The sequence below is a fragment of the Gossypium arboreum genome, chromosome 1, assembly GCF_025698485.1.
Source record: "Gossypium arboreum isolate Shixiya-1 chromosome 1, ASM2569848v2, whole genome shotgun sequence".
Classification (NCBI taxonomy): domain Eukaryota; kingdom Viridiplantae; phylum Streptophyta; class Magnoliopsida; order Malvales; family Malvaceae; genus Gossypium; species Gossypium arboreum.
In genome coordinates this window covers 5,338,554-5,353,220 of record NC_069070.1, presented here as the reverse complement: position 1 = coordinate 5,353,220, position 14,667 = coordinate 5,338,554, and the positions used below count along the sequence as shown (strand labels likewise).

Here is a 14,667-nt window from a genome sequence, read left to right as displayed (position 1 = left end):
ACTTTTAAAAAAAATTATTTTGAACAATAAAGTTAGTGGTCAAGAATTATTGAATTATTTAACATCAAAATATTGAAGTAAACAGATATGTAATTAAGGTAAAAGTTATATTTATATATTTATTTTAACATAAATAATTATATTTTTATTTTTATTTTAATATAACTAATTTTATTTATATAAAATAATACTTTTATAGGATGCCAAAGAAAAAAATCAATTTTATATACTTAGGTTGACAAAGAACATGAGAGCTAAAGAAGATCAACTGTTTGGTGAATTTTTTATTCGAGTTGGCAATGGAACTGAACCTACAATACATGGTGACTTAATATTTTTGTTATAAGAAATAGTGATAAAATATGAAAATTAGGAAACATGTGAAAACGCTTTAATAGATGTTGTTTTCACAACTGAATGACAATTCTATTTCAACACATATGAGAAATTGTATAATTTTGACAACAACAATCGACTACGTGGGCAAAATAAATGAGAAGATGAACAAGTTTGTATGTGATAGTAAAACATTCAAAAGTTTCAATTATGGATAATAAAAATAATAATTATCGAGAAGAATTCTAGAAAATACTTTTACCAACTGGTTTGTCTCCTCACAGATGTGTCTTAAAAGTCAATTGTTTGATAACACTTTTAAGAAATTTAAATCCATCAAATGGTTTGTGTAATGGGACAAGAGCGGTCCGTAAATGTTTCTATAATAATATAATATGCATTGAGATAATAATTGGTCAACATACTAAAAAGTAAGTCCTTTTATCAAGAATTCCATTCTCACCTACAGAAAATGAAGGATATCCTTTTTAGTTTAAGCGAACAATTTTTGATACGTCTTTGTTTTACTATAACTATCAATAAAGCACAAAGCCAACTAATACCGATGGTAGAAGTACATTTACCGTAACATGTTTTCTCTAATTGATAATTTTATGTTGCGCTTATAGGGTTTATAGTCTCGTCATCAAAAGTGTTAGTCAAATCCAAAAAGAAAAGCATGAAATAAGAAAAATACACAAAATATGTGACATATGTGGAAGCGATAATACAAGAAAAGTACATATACAACATTTATTTTATAATAGAAAATAAAATTATTATATGCATTTATAATATAATATATTTATTTATATCGGTTTTACAATATCAAAACAATGAGAATTGAATCGTGGGATGTATGATACTACAATATGTCCACATGGTACAAAATAACATTTTATAATAGGAAAAATATTTCATTAATTGTTGGTGGAGTTTTAAAATTTCACAAGTAGGATTAAGGGATTAACAAATGTTCTATAGAGGTATAACAAATTATTAGAAAAATATATTTTTTAAAAAGAGACAAATATCAAAATTTTAAGGCTGCTTGTGAAATAAAAAAAAGTACACTAGTGTACCAAATACTCACCCTTTATAGTATTGTACCTATTACTTACAAAATATTATATATTTTAAATCTTATTACATTAAATATGTTATATATGATTTATTCCTTTTTTTTAATTTTAAAAAATTTGTTTGAATTTTTTTGAATTTATGAAAATACCCTTACAAAATTTACATTTAAAAATAATTATAATATTTATCATATTGAACCTCCATGGCTTCAAGGTCCGAGAGAATTTATTTAAATACTATTAAGTATTCGTGCACAGACGCACCTTCCTCCAAATGATGAGCATAAAGACACTGCTTCATATTCAGCTTACTAGTTAGAGTTTTCGACATACATAGTTGTTCCAGCCTCTTCCATAATGCAGCGACGGTCTTCTCTGTAACACCCCCTACCCGTATCCATTGCCGAAATAGGGTACGAGGCATTACCAGAGTTTACTGAATATTTTCAGATAATTCTGAGTCATTTATTATTCATATTTTGAAAATAATCATAACGTCTCTCTATTGGGCCCTCGAAGCCCAAAACATACATTAGAAACCAATCGGAATAAAATCGGGATCATAAAAAAAAAATTCGCAAAATCTTAAATTATATTTTCAACTAAGTACTTACCATTTCAATGCTTCTTACAATTAAACATGTTACCATTCAATCAATAGCTTGGCACTTGTCTAAGCGTCAAACAACAACATTGTTAGAATACTTGCACATATTTCATATAAATTCAATATTGATATACCTATTTTCTTAACATATCACACTTGAGTTTAATAATAATCTCAACTTACATAATTTCCTTGTATTAACATATCAAAGATAATTATATATGTACATGTCACAAAATATATTATTCTCTTCTTGTTTCTTCATAAGCATATATCATTCATTTCGTTATATCAATATTTCATGCACCATCATTTCCTTATATTTTATGTATATTTATTTCGTAATAATTGTATTAAACTTAACATAAATTAAATTCCATGTACCTATACTTATTTCATTTATCTATCTTCTTAATTATTTCATACAACTATTTTGTACATATATTTCCATATGACCAATTCTTGTAAACATTTCACACAACCATTTTGTATAACCAATTCATATAATCATTTGTCATTTGGTATATATTACCTGAATATTAGTTGTTCAACAGATATCTTGGCGTCTCTCTTCCACGATCTTATTTATCTTCGACAAGATGCCATAGTATCTTTTAACTATGGTTTTACTAGTTTTCTGTCATGTTGCCATGGTATCTTTCAACCATGGTCTTATTCGTTTTCCCGTCAATGTGCCATGGTATCTTTCAACCATGGTCTTATTCATTTCATGTTACGTTGCCATGGTATCTTTCAACCATGGTCTTACACATTTCATATCAGGTTGCCATGGTATCTTTCAACCATGGTCTTACACATTTCATATCAGGTTGCCATGATATCTTTCAACCATGGTCTTACACATTTCATTTCAGAGAGCACACTCCCGCGAACCTCATCCTTACAGTGGGATTACCAGTCCAGGCTAAATCCCCTGTAATATAAACTCATAGAGTATTGTCGGGATTACGGTCGTGCTAAATCCTCGCAACGACAATTACTCTAATGAGCTTGGATTTGAATTACCATCCAAAGCTAAATCAGACCTAATTCGGATTACCCGTCCGGCTAAATCCATTTTCCACATATTCTTCGGGAGGGCTATATCAAGATAGGATCACCCGTCCGGGCTAGATCCTTTTTACCGTCAATTCCTTTTCAGAGATTTATCGAAATTTCCTTTCATTCAATCAGAATTTATTCCCCTTTTTATCAAATATATCAATGTTTCATAAATTTTCATACAATAAACTTTCAAATCATATTCACATCAATAACATACATTTCAAGCATTTAAGAATATAATTCAAGTTACACAAACTTACCTAGCGAAATTGCAGAAATATCAAGATTCAGGGGCATTTTGGTAATTTACCATTTTCCTGATTTTCATTCAATCTTAAATTGACAATTTCATTCAATTTATTAATTTAGATAATAAAACAATTCATTCCCTTCAATTTGGTCATTTTTGACATTTTTACAAAATTGCCCCCTGAAGTTTTACTTTTATTAATTTTGTCCTTAAGCCTAAAACATGCAAATTAGCCGTGCTAGCTGGATATTCATAAATATTTTTCCTCCTCCTCCTCTCCATTCCACATCCTTAATGTATATAATACACTTGTAAGTAACATCATCTATAATTTTTATTATTTACTTTTATGAATATTCAAGTTGTCCATCTGAGTCATAGTCACTAAACTATTTATATCTGGAGCTATAGAACTCCAAATTAATATCCGATAATTTTCCCTGAAACTAGACTCATATATCTTCTTACCAAAAAATTTTCATAATTTTTGGTTTACCCAATAAATACAGTGTATTCTTTAAAGTTACCCCTCTTCTGCTGTCTGACAGTTCTGACCCTTCTTCACTAAAAATTAATTATCTCCTCGCACAGAATTCAAATGATATTCCCGTTTATTGCTCTTGAAAATAGACTCATTCAGGATTCTAAAAATATAATTTAATCCCATAATTATTTTTATCCAATTTTTTATGATTTTCCAAAGTCAGAACAAGGGAACTCGAATTCATTCTGACCTTGTCTCACAAAATTTATTATATCTCATGATTTACAAATCCATTGCTTACACCGTTTCTTCTATGAGAACTAGACTCAATAAGCTTTAATTTCATATTTTTTTCATCTTCTAATTCGATTTCTAAAATTTATGGTTATTTTTCAAAGTTAATTTACTGTTGCTGTCCAATATTGTTTTAGTGCAAGCTATTTATTACCATTTTTTCCTTAAGCTTTAATAAATAACAATTTCGTCCCTACCTAATTAGCCTCTCAATTGAGCTGATTTTTCTCAATTAAAACTTTATTCTATCACTTTAAACTACTTTACAACTTTTGGAAATCATAATTTCAGCACTAGACTTTAATTCCAATATTTTCACAATTAGGTCCTAAAATCAATTTCCATTAATTTTACTAACTTAATTCATACTCTATTTCAATTCAAGTTCCATCCCAACTCAAATTTAACTACTAAATTTTCAGCTTATTTAACTAGTTTCAAAATTTCCTCAAATTAGCCCTTCAACATAAAACTTATGAATTACTTTACAATTCAATCCTTATTTCATTTCTAACTTGAATTTCCATCAATTTAACCCTTATTTCATCATTTTACTCAACATGAACATTATCTATAAATCTAATAACTTTCAAAATATCAACTTAATTTCATCAAAATCTTATTCCCAAACTTCTAAAACATCAAAATTAAGTAAAAATGGCTAAATTAACTTACCTATTAAACTTCCAAGCTTTACACCTCAATTTTTCCTTTTCTTCTTTCTTTTCTCTTTTTCTTTCTTTCCTTCCCCTGCTCTCTGTTTCGTTTGCTTTGTTTCTTCATTTTCTATCCTTTTCTTTCTTTATTTCCTTTTTTTCATATATATACACATATGTATTTATACTTAAAAATAAGTATTATTTATTTATTCATGTGTATATTATTAATACATTTGTATTCATTTATAACCATACATTTGTCATTATTTAATATATTTATCTTATAAAATCTTATAAAATAATTATTTAATTAATAAATATCTTTTATAAAATAATAAATATTTATTTAATATCTAATACATGTATTACAAATGTATATATTTTATCCATACACTTGTATATTTTATTTACTATACATTTGTCTTTATACTAATTTATTTATCATATAAATATCTTATAATATAATTATAATAAATTAATTTAATAACATTTATTACTAATAAATATATATATTATAATTAAAATCTAAGTGAAAATCTTAGTTTTTTTTTACTTTATATGCCGCCTCACTTATGCTAAATGGCATGATTGCCATTTTGGTCCTTTTATTTTCTTTTAATCTATAATTAAACTTTCACACTTTATTCAATTTAATCCTTTTATCTAATTATCCTTAATTAAGCTAAATTCACTTAATTAAACTCTAATTAACCACTCAATTAACTTTTTAAATATTTTTGATAAATATTTACGGACCCATTTTTTAGTAATGGAGACTTGAAAATACACTTTTCCAATAACCGTAAAATTCAGGTTATTACATTCTCCTTCATCACATCCTACAAAATTTCATTAGACAAATGTAGATGTAATTGCATCAAAGCCTTTCAATCTTTACGTTTCTTCTCTTCATTCATCAATGTCGAAGCCATCTTATCTATCTCTAGCAAGGCATCCTTCAGATCCATCTGCGTAAGAACTGCATGCATCTTAATTTGCCACAACGTGAATCTAGTGTTGCGACCTAAGAACGAAATTTCATATTTTAGCGACGTTATTATCGTGATCGAGATAAGCAACCTTGAAAGCTTTGATACCAATTTGTGAAAAATAAAACGTCGATAATAACAATGTATCTCAAAGAAAAGAGAAAGAAAAAAAAAACATACAAATTTTTACGTGGAAACCCTTTCGGGAAAAAACCACAGATAGAGGAGAAGATAATTCACTATGTCGAATTTGAATGATTATAAGAGGAGTAAACTATGTCTATTTATAGGTGTGTAAAACCATATTTTAATCAAAATAAAATAGAATTAGTGCAGTAAGGTTAAAACACCTTATTCAAATCAACATTAAATAGAGGAAGTATACTTCTATTCGAACTTCTCTTGCATACTTGTATTTTATTTTGCCATGAATTTGGGTCACATCTCTAACACGTCTTGCATGTTTTTCATTCAAATTCTGTTTATGCATGCCATGTTATATTGCATGGGGTTGAGATAACATGGTAAGGAAGAAGTTTTGGTAGTTTAATGATCTGTATTATCTGGTGGTTTAACCACATTTTTGTTCTAGCAAATTTACTACAGTTATAGTGGCTCGACCACACATATATGTTTTGGCAGCTTGGCTGCAATATAATGGCTTGACCACATATATCTTATATGGCAGTTTTAATTGCAACTCTGGTGGCATTGTCCACAAACATCTGTTGATGTGTTTTGGACGAGTTCTGGGGAACTCTAATTTGGTGTGTAGCGGAGTTGGGTAGGAAGTTTTTTGAAAAATCTGCATTCTGTTTTTTGAAAATATTGCATCGACATAATCACGCATGCACAAGTTTTTTAATTCGAGTTTGGTGAAATTCTTTGTGACATTTTGATATGTTTATTGTGCTATTTGTGATTTTGATTGAGCAAAGTTACACATTGAGCTTTTTAGCTCACTTTTTTATATTTGATTGTTCAGGTAATCAATAAATTTAGGATCGAACAACGTGTGAGAGTTTGAATTATTTTCATTAATTGAATAAGATGGTTTACGTTTTTAGTTATTTTGGATTGTAAATTTGTTTTTGGTTTTTGTTCTATTTGTCAGATTTTGATATTTTTAACGTTAAACTGCAAAATTGTATGATTTATCAAACTAAAATTGAGTTTTCAAAACTAAAACTTTGAAAATTTTCATTGGAATATTAGGTGCTAAATTAAGTGCTTTTCCAAAAAAATAAATAAGTTCTGCACGTGTGTTTTTCTTAAATAACATGCAAGAGTATTCAAAAACAATATTTTGGAATCACATGATTTCTAAAACTAGATTTCAAATTTTGGGTTTTATTTTGTTTTAAACAAACTATTGTAATTCCTCCAGATTCAACCGTAACGTCTAGGTCGGGTTTTGGGTTGTTATAATACATATATTTATTCATGAATGTATGAATGTCGTATTAATGAGAAACTCTGAGAATTGATTATTTGATACATGAAACTGAGAGTTATGATGCTTAAATGTTGGTGGTATTGAAGTACCGTACTTTGAATTGAATTGCTATCTATGTTAATTATGAGCAATGTCATTTATTATATATCTTGTTAGCGGTTTATATTGGTTTTATTGTAAATGTCACACTGAGTTTCATAACTCACTTCCCTTAATTTTCCATCTTTTCAGACAACCCATCAAGTTAGGGCGCGGGCGTGACATTCAGAGGAACATGGTTTATTTTTGTTTTCTTTAAATATTTTGGTTTCTTTAATATGTTTTATTTTTTTAAAAAGATTGTCATTATTTATTATAAACCATGACATGTGAGTTAGTGCTTAGATTTGATCATATGTTGTATGACATACTTTATACATTTTAAATTAGGATATTGATTATAATTATCCGATGAAACCGATTTTCTAAACAAACCTAAACAATTTCCATCTTTTCCGTTGCAAAGTAATAAATAAGATTTGAGGTATAATAAATCAAAAGAATATCTAAGTTTTCTAAACAAATTAAACAAACATTTTAAAATGACCATTTTCAAAAAGTCTGACAGCTTATCGGGTCGCTTCGATGGCTAACATAATCTCTTGAATTTGGGTTTAACGTCTAAGCTAGGTTACACTTACATTAAATATGTTATATATGATTTATTTATTTTTTCTTAAATTTAGAAACAAAAGCGTTTGGAAAAACCTTTGAATTTACTATTTTCTATCATATTACTAAATTCACATTTAAAAATAATTATAATATTTAACTTAGAATTATTACTTAAAAATTGAAGTAAAATAAAAATTTTGGTAATTATATATTTAAAATAATTATAATTTAATTTACAATTATTAATTAAAAATATTTGACGTAAAAAGTTGTGCTAATTTTATTGAAGTAACATAGAATTATTACTTAAATAGAATTCTAAGCATATTTATTATCACTTAATTAAAAATAGATTTATATACCAACTAAAATTTAAGTTTAGCTTTATAAATAACATCCCGTAATTAGATATATTTGATTAAGTAGTATTTAAGAAAATTATCGATAAAAAATTAGAGATTGTTAGCATTAATAAGTTAGAAATATATATATATAAAGAAAAACAATGGTTATTCAAGAGGCAATAATAAACCATATTCAAAAACAACGACATTGGAAAAAAAATTGAAGATTATTTTAATTATTGACAAGATAATATAATATATAAATTTTTATAATTACATTGTATGTCGTTTATACCATTTGAAGCAAGCACTCTTAAAACTGACTTTTTATCTATCCATTATTTGTTTGGTACATGTGGAAAACATTTTGTGTGTCAATTTTGAAAAGGAAATCAAATTTCAACAATTATTTTTAATTATCATCATTAATATAATTAAAATCATAAGCAACACATGATGACATTAGAAACTAGACTCCAATAATATATTAAAAATAAAAAGTTCGATAAGGCTCACCAGTTGCTTGAGCCGAGTATTACTAAATTCGACTTTAACTTGATCAATAAGTTCAACTACTCGAACTATTTGTAATAATTACCAAATCGAGCTCAATCGAGTTGAAACATTTTTAAATTCAACTTGAATGGTTTTAGAGGACAAATTTTTCATGTACCCACCTAATTTATTTCTAGTATTTTCCTTTTATAAATCATGTTAAAGAAGGATAGAATTCAATATATTTTATTATAAGAAGAAAGATAGTTGATACGATATATTCTCAGAGAAAATAATTAGACAGTAGACACTTTAACTAAAATTATATTTGTAAACGAGAAAGATTTATACTCATATGAAGCTCCGCCTTTGAATGTTTGGGAATTCTTAGAAGAAGATATTGCTAAGGGTGTCCTTTTTCCCGGTTTTATTATGTAATATTTTGTTATTAGAATATTTGTTAAAAAAAAGGCAATTTTTTATTTTAGAAATTAGGAGAGGCGATAAAATCGGAGATAATAAAGACGAGCAAAGTTGTTAAGTCAAAATTCATTGCGTAGATAATATACTGTTTAAAATATTATATTTTTTAAAAGCTAATTAATAGTTTGTCACTATCCATGTTGGATAATCTATTTGTTTAATGTTATTATTTTTGGGTAAATTTTATTTAAGGTTACTAAATTATTAGTAAATTTATATTTTAGTCATTTAGTTTTAAAAATTACAAAAATAATTACTAAATTACTCAAAAGTTTTCATTTAAGCTATTAAACTATTTATATATATTTTTAAGTCATTGGGCTATTCAATTCTTTTTTTAAAAGCTTATGAGGTTTAAACGACGATTTGACGATTGATACGATAGATCGGTACTCATCGACAAATAATAGAATATATTTTAGATCCAAGTCGATTTAGCAGTCAATGTAGGAGATAGAAGAAGAAATCTATTTAAATTTTAGTTCACAAATTCATAACGTTCAAAATTATTTCATGAAAATAAAAATTGAACTACAGAAAAGAAAGAGAAATTGAGCTTTGAATTAGTGTAGACAGTGAGAACAAAAAACACTATACAATAATAATTTTAATAACCGAATGACTTAAATGAAAACTTTCGACTAATTCAATAATTATTTTATAACTTTTATAATTGAATAATTACAATATAAATTTACTAATAATTTATTCAACTTAAATTTTAAATTTTCTTTCATTCAAGTTGGAGTGAGTCAGCAAGCAATAATTTAGAATTATTAATTTGATAAAATAAATTATATTCCCAAAATAACGTAAAATATTACCATTCAAAATTCAAAGAATAGAAAAGACGAAACAAGCAAGTTGCTCATAAAAATAAAATATTACAAAACGAGAGTAACTGAGCAAGCCATAGTGGACTTTGACACATCAAACGCAGTTTGCTTTCCTTAAATTTACTTAAATTTAAATCAATTTAAAATTTAAAATTATTACTATTTATTATTTAATATTTAAGGTTTAAGTTTCGAGTTTAGAATTTATGATCTTTGAATATTCAGGTTTAGGGTCCCATTATGCGTAGTTGTAATATATAAGTCTCTATTTACATTATTTTCATATGTCATGTATAAATTTTATTTAATTTTATTCGATTCTTTATTTATTTATTTTATTTAATAATAATTTAATTTTATATTATAATTACTCGGACATTTATTTTAAGTTGTGTATATCCTCAATTTGTAATAATAAATCTCTAAAAAATTAATGCTATTTGCATTTATTTATAACTCTTCAATTATTTTTATTTTATTCAATAATGTGACGTAATTCTCAGATAAAATATCTCCCCTAAATTAATAGCACTGTCAATAAACTATTGAAATTGCTTCATTGATTCCATCCATTCTCAAACAACTGAAATAGTTTTTGTTTTCGTCAACGGCGGCTAGTTGCCGTTTCTTCTGCTTCATTTAATTGGCGAACCCTTCACATCACCTTCATCACACTCATTTGTTTTTTGTTTTTAACATCTTCAAAGCCCCTATATAAGGAATCTTTCACTTTTAACACAACTTCACAAACTTTCCCTCATTTCACTCTTAAACTCTAAACCCCAACTCTCCAGATTCCATATTGCAAACAATGGGGTCATTGGATTCAAAAGAATCACCTGCCAATAACCCAGGCCTTCATTCTCCCCCTGATGAAGCCACCAAAGGCTACATCATGCAGCAAACCGTAAGTTCCTGTTTTGGGCGTTTACAACATGTACATTGCTATGGCTTTTAAGGGAATTTATGTAATGTTTTCATTTTCTTTTGGATTTTACAGATGTTTCGAATCAAGGATCCAAAACGTACTCTTGAATTTTATAGTCGCGTTTTGGGCATGTCGTAAGTTATATTATTCGTTCTTTTTTTTTTTTTTTAAATTTTGACCCTGTTGCATTATAAGGTTAAATAAATATCTTTTGAAGTTCAAGTAGCTTTTCAAATATAAGTAAGGGCATAATTAGGGGGTTGGCAAACCCTAGCCTATTTAAAATGAAAATTTTTCATTTAGTCTTTTAAATTTTAAAATTTTTAAATTAATAAAACTAAAATTATACTTTAACCTTTTAAAAATAATAAAATGTGATTTAGTCCTTTAAAATTATAAAAATATAGGATATTTAAATGGTAAAATTATATTTTTATTATGGTAAAAATTAAAATTTAATTTTGACCACCCTAAAAAAATTGCCTCTGAATATAAGGAAAGTATTTTTGAAAAATTAAATTTTTTATTTTTAAAAGTTACTTCTGAGTTAAATTATCAATTTTTTTCTTATTTATATCTTCTTATGAACACTTTTATTATAGAATCTATTTTCAAAATTGATTATTTCTAAAATCAAACACTTGTATTTGATTTGATTGTTAATGGAATCCATGACACCATCATTTTCAGGTTGCTAAACAAAGTGGATGTTCCATATATGAAAATGACATTGTATATGATGGGCTATGAGGTAAAATTGATTTAGTTATATTGCAAGAAATTGTCTTGTTATTTGTCTCATTTCATTGTGCTATCAACTTTCACTTATTGGTTTTAGGTGCCACCATTTTGGAAAAAATAAATATGTTTGATTCTAAATGCAATGTAGGATGTTTCATCAGCTCCAACTGACCCAGTTGAGAAAACTATTTGGACATTTGGAAGACCAGCTACTATGGAATTAACACAGTAAGAATACATTTTTTTTAAGAAAAAAGAAAAGAAAAATAATTGAACCCCATTTTGTTTTGACAAAGGTTTTGTTCTTCTGCCTCATGGCATGTATTGGATTATTCAATTAAACTAGTAGAAAATCAATCAAACTGAGTTAAAACCAGTTGGAAAACCTTTTGTTTTTATGAACTTTAAGAATTTTTTATATTATAATGATTGAACTGGTCAAATTAAAATTTCATGGTCTAACTGATTTGATCACTAATTCGATTCTTATAATATTGATTTAACAATTTGATGTTTCCTACAGTTTCTGGGGTACTGAAAACGACCCTGAGTTCAAAGGATACCACAATGGGAATTCAGAACCTATTGGCTTCGGTATGCATAATTTTTGTCACTTTTGTAATTGTTTATTTCTTCCGACTGTTTGGTTTACAAATTAGAGATGGAGACAATTTGATGGCATATACCATTCATTTGTTGTGCCTTATTGAACTACAATGGTGATAGTGGTAGGGGATCATATTATTGGTATTAATAGCCATCCTTAAAATATATGGGAAAACTTTAGAAAAAGTTAAGTATAATCATGCCACATACTTGTATGTAATATTTACCCTCAACTCTGGTAACGTATTCCCCTTCAGGGCACATTGGCATCACCGTAGATGACATGTGTAAGGCATGCGAGAGATTTGAGAGTCTTGGAGTAGAGTTTGTCAAAAAACCAAGCGATGGTAAGTCATTTCATCTATATTAGCAACCAAAGTTGTGTCTGAAATATTTTCTTTCGGATTTTTGTTTTTTAAAAAAATGTATTAATTCATGCCTTATTTGCCAATTTGATTTGTAGGTTATGCATTCATCAAGGACCCCGATGGTTACTGGATTGAGATCTTTGATTTGAATGGAATTAGAGCAATAGTTAACACTTTAGCTTAAGCTAGTGCTTCACCGAGTTCAGGTAGTTTTGTTTTTATTGCTCAACAATCTTTGTACATCATTGCAAATTAATCTAATACATGTCGGCGTCTATGCAGGAAACAAGGGTATGGCATATGTAGTAGGTTTCGTTCGTTGTCGTGATTCTAGTGTTATAATGTCTGCTCCTATACATTAATCCCTTTGCTTTCTGGAACTTATTGAAGGACAAAATTCGGTGAAATCTTACTTGAAGTACATTTCATTTCTATTGTGTATATGTTTTTTGTATGTTTGATATGTACAACAAGCACGACAAAGTGTAAAAATAAAAAAATTGTAAGAGAAAACTCAATCTTGAGATTTACTAAAATTCAGCTTAAGTTATTTAAGATTTTATGTCTATCATGTATGTGCTTACCAAGTCAACGCACGAAGTAGAAAAATTGAGTGATGAAAGTGGAAAAACTTTCTTTGAAGTTACACACATAATACCATACATCCTTTTACAATCCCCAAAAGCATATATCATTTTGGGGATTAGCAAGAATTAACTCTCTTTTTTAGGAATCTGTTAACACTATAGTACCATTATCAATTAGCAGTTGAAACCTTTTTTTTTTAGTAAATAAAAATACATGCTTAAAATTAGGAATGTATAGTGTAAAAGCCCATTTTTACCGAGGCCCAATTGACAAAATCAAAAACCCAAAATAAAACAAAATAATTAAACAGTCCAAATGTTCATTTACATCAGGCCCAAACTAACTAAACCCAAATTACAAGCCCAAAGTAATTAAAAAAACTTAAGCCCGAATGGCCCAAAATTAAACCAATTTTCAGCAAAAAGAAGAATGAAACCCTAGCAGCTGCCACCGCCGCACGCCAGCCTCCTCGCATGCGTCTGGCCCCTCGTGCCTCCACGTCCTCGCCCCGTACCTACAGAGAAGACAAACAAGCACAATAGACACAAAGGCAAAAAAGGAAATCGTAGCAAAAACAAACAAATTTGGAACAAAATGTGTTTTTTTTCTTTTCTTTTCGGCTATAAAAGGCCACAAACAGAGAATGTATTTTTTTTACGCAGTAATCAAAACAGAATAGAAAATTCTCTAAAGGTGGTTTTTTTTATTATGTTTCTCTTTTCTTCTTTTTTATTTTTGTTTATTTTTTAAGAAACAAACGAAAAATAAAAGAAAATGGCCGAACTTTACCTTTAAGCGTTCGCGCTGTCATAAGGCTAGGCCGAGGTTGCCATCTCCGATGAAAGATGGTATTTTTTGGGGGTTTAGAAGTTAAAAAGGTCAAAAATGACCTTTTTTTACCTCCAACCACCATGGACGGCGACGCCGTCGTTGATGACCGGCGACTGCCACAATGGCCGATGGCCAGAGCCCAGAGGGGAAGGGAGAGTTTGAGAGCTTTTTTGTTTTTTTTTTTTTTGAAGAAGGGATGGAATTTTTTTTTTAATTTTAGGCTTAAATAGAACATAAAAAGGGCGCCGTTTTGAGATAGCTTAAAACGCTCCAAAACGACGTCGTTTAGCCTTGGCCCCCGAGCGACCCGACCCGCTCCGGGAGAATCCGTGTGTTTTCTAGAGCGTGGTCTATTTCTGCGATAAGCCCTTCCGCTTTTCTGCCCTGTTTCAATTTGATCCTGTTCATTTGTTTTACTTTTTTAATTTTGCCTTATAACTTTTGCGTCTGTTTCATTTGGTCCCAAAGTGAATGGGCCTTTTTGGTAAAGGGAATAATTTTCCATTTAGCCCCTCTTTCTTGGCGCACTTTTAATTTTTGCCCTCCGTTTTGCCCTTTTCTTTTATTTATT

General features: G+C 28.3%; 1 protein-coding gene and 1 long non-coding RNA gene across 2 annotated transcripts; one reads left to right on the top strand and one right to left on the bottom strand.

Annotated features, from left to right (window-relative positions):
- The first annotated feature begins 10,582 nt into the window (after positions 1–10,582).
- On the top strand, positions 10,583–13,213 carry LOC108482060 (lactoylglutathione lyase-like). Its single transcript, XM_017785162.2, has 8 exons — positions 10,583–10,941; positions 11,035–11,096; positions 11,653–11,713; positions 11,852–11,931; positions 12,227–12,297; positions 12,567–12,656; positions 12,773–12,883; positions 12,960–13,213. Exons 1-7 carry the CDS (start codon positions 10,846–10,848, stop codon positions 12,859–12,861), a joined length of 549 nt encoding a protein of 182 aa, XP_017640651.1. The 5' UTR covers positions 10,583–10,845; the 3' UTR covers positions 12,862–12,883; positions 12,960–13,213.
- A 318-nt stretch (positions 13,214–13,531) lies between these two features.
- Positions 13,532–14,288, bottom strand: LOC108482751 (uncharacterized). The gene is made up of 2 exons (XR_001870930.2): positions 14,055–14,288; positions 13,532–13,779 (listed from the first exon to the last, which is right to left on the bottom strand). It is a non-coding gene; the product is annotated as an uncharacterized LOC108482751 (long non-coding RNA).
- Positions 14,289–14,667: the final 379 nt, after the last annotated feature.

What these genes read in the sequence shown, in the direction of transcription:
- LOC108482060 (XM_017785162.2), top strand. Translation starts at nt 10,846, where the DNA reads ATGGGGTCATTGGATTCAAAAGAATCACCTGCCAATAACCCAGGCCTT. An exon ending in AGTCGCGTTTTGGGCATGTC is followed by an intron (nt 11,097 to 11,652) that starts GTAAGTTATATT and finishes CATCATTTTCAG; the next exon opens with GTTGCTAAACAAAGTGGATG. An exon ending in TGTATATGATGGGCTATGAG is followed by an intron (nt 11,714 to 11,851) that starts GTAAAATTGATT and finishes AATGCAATGTAG; the next exon opens with GATGTTTCATCAGCTCCAAC.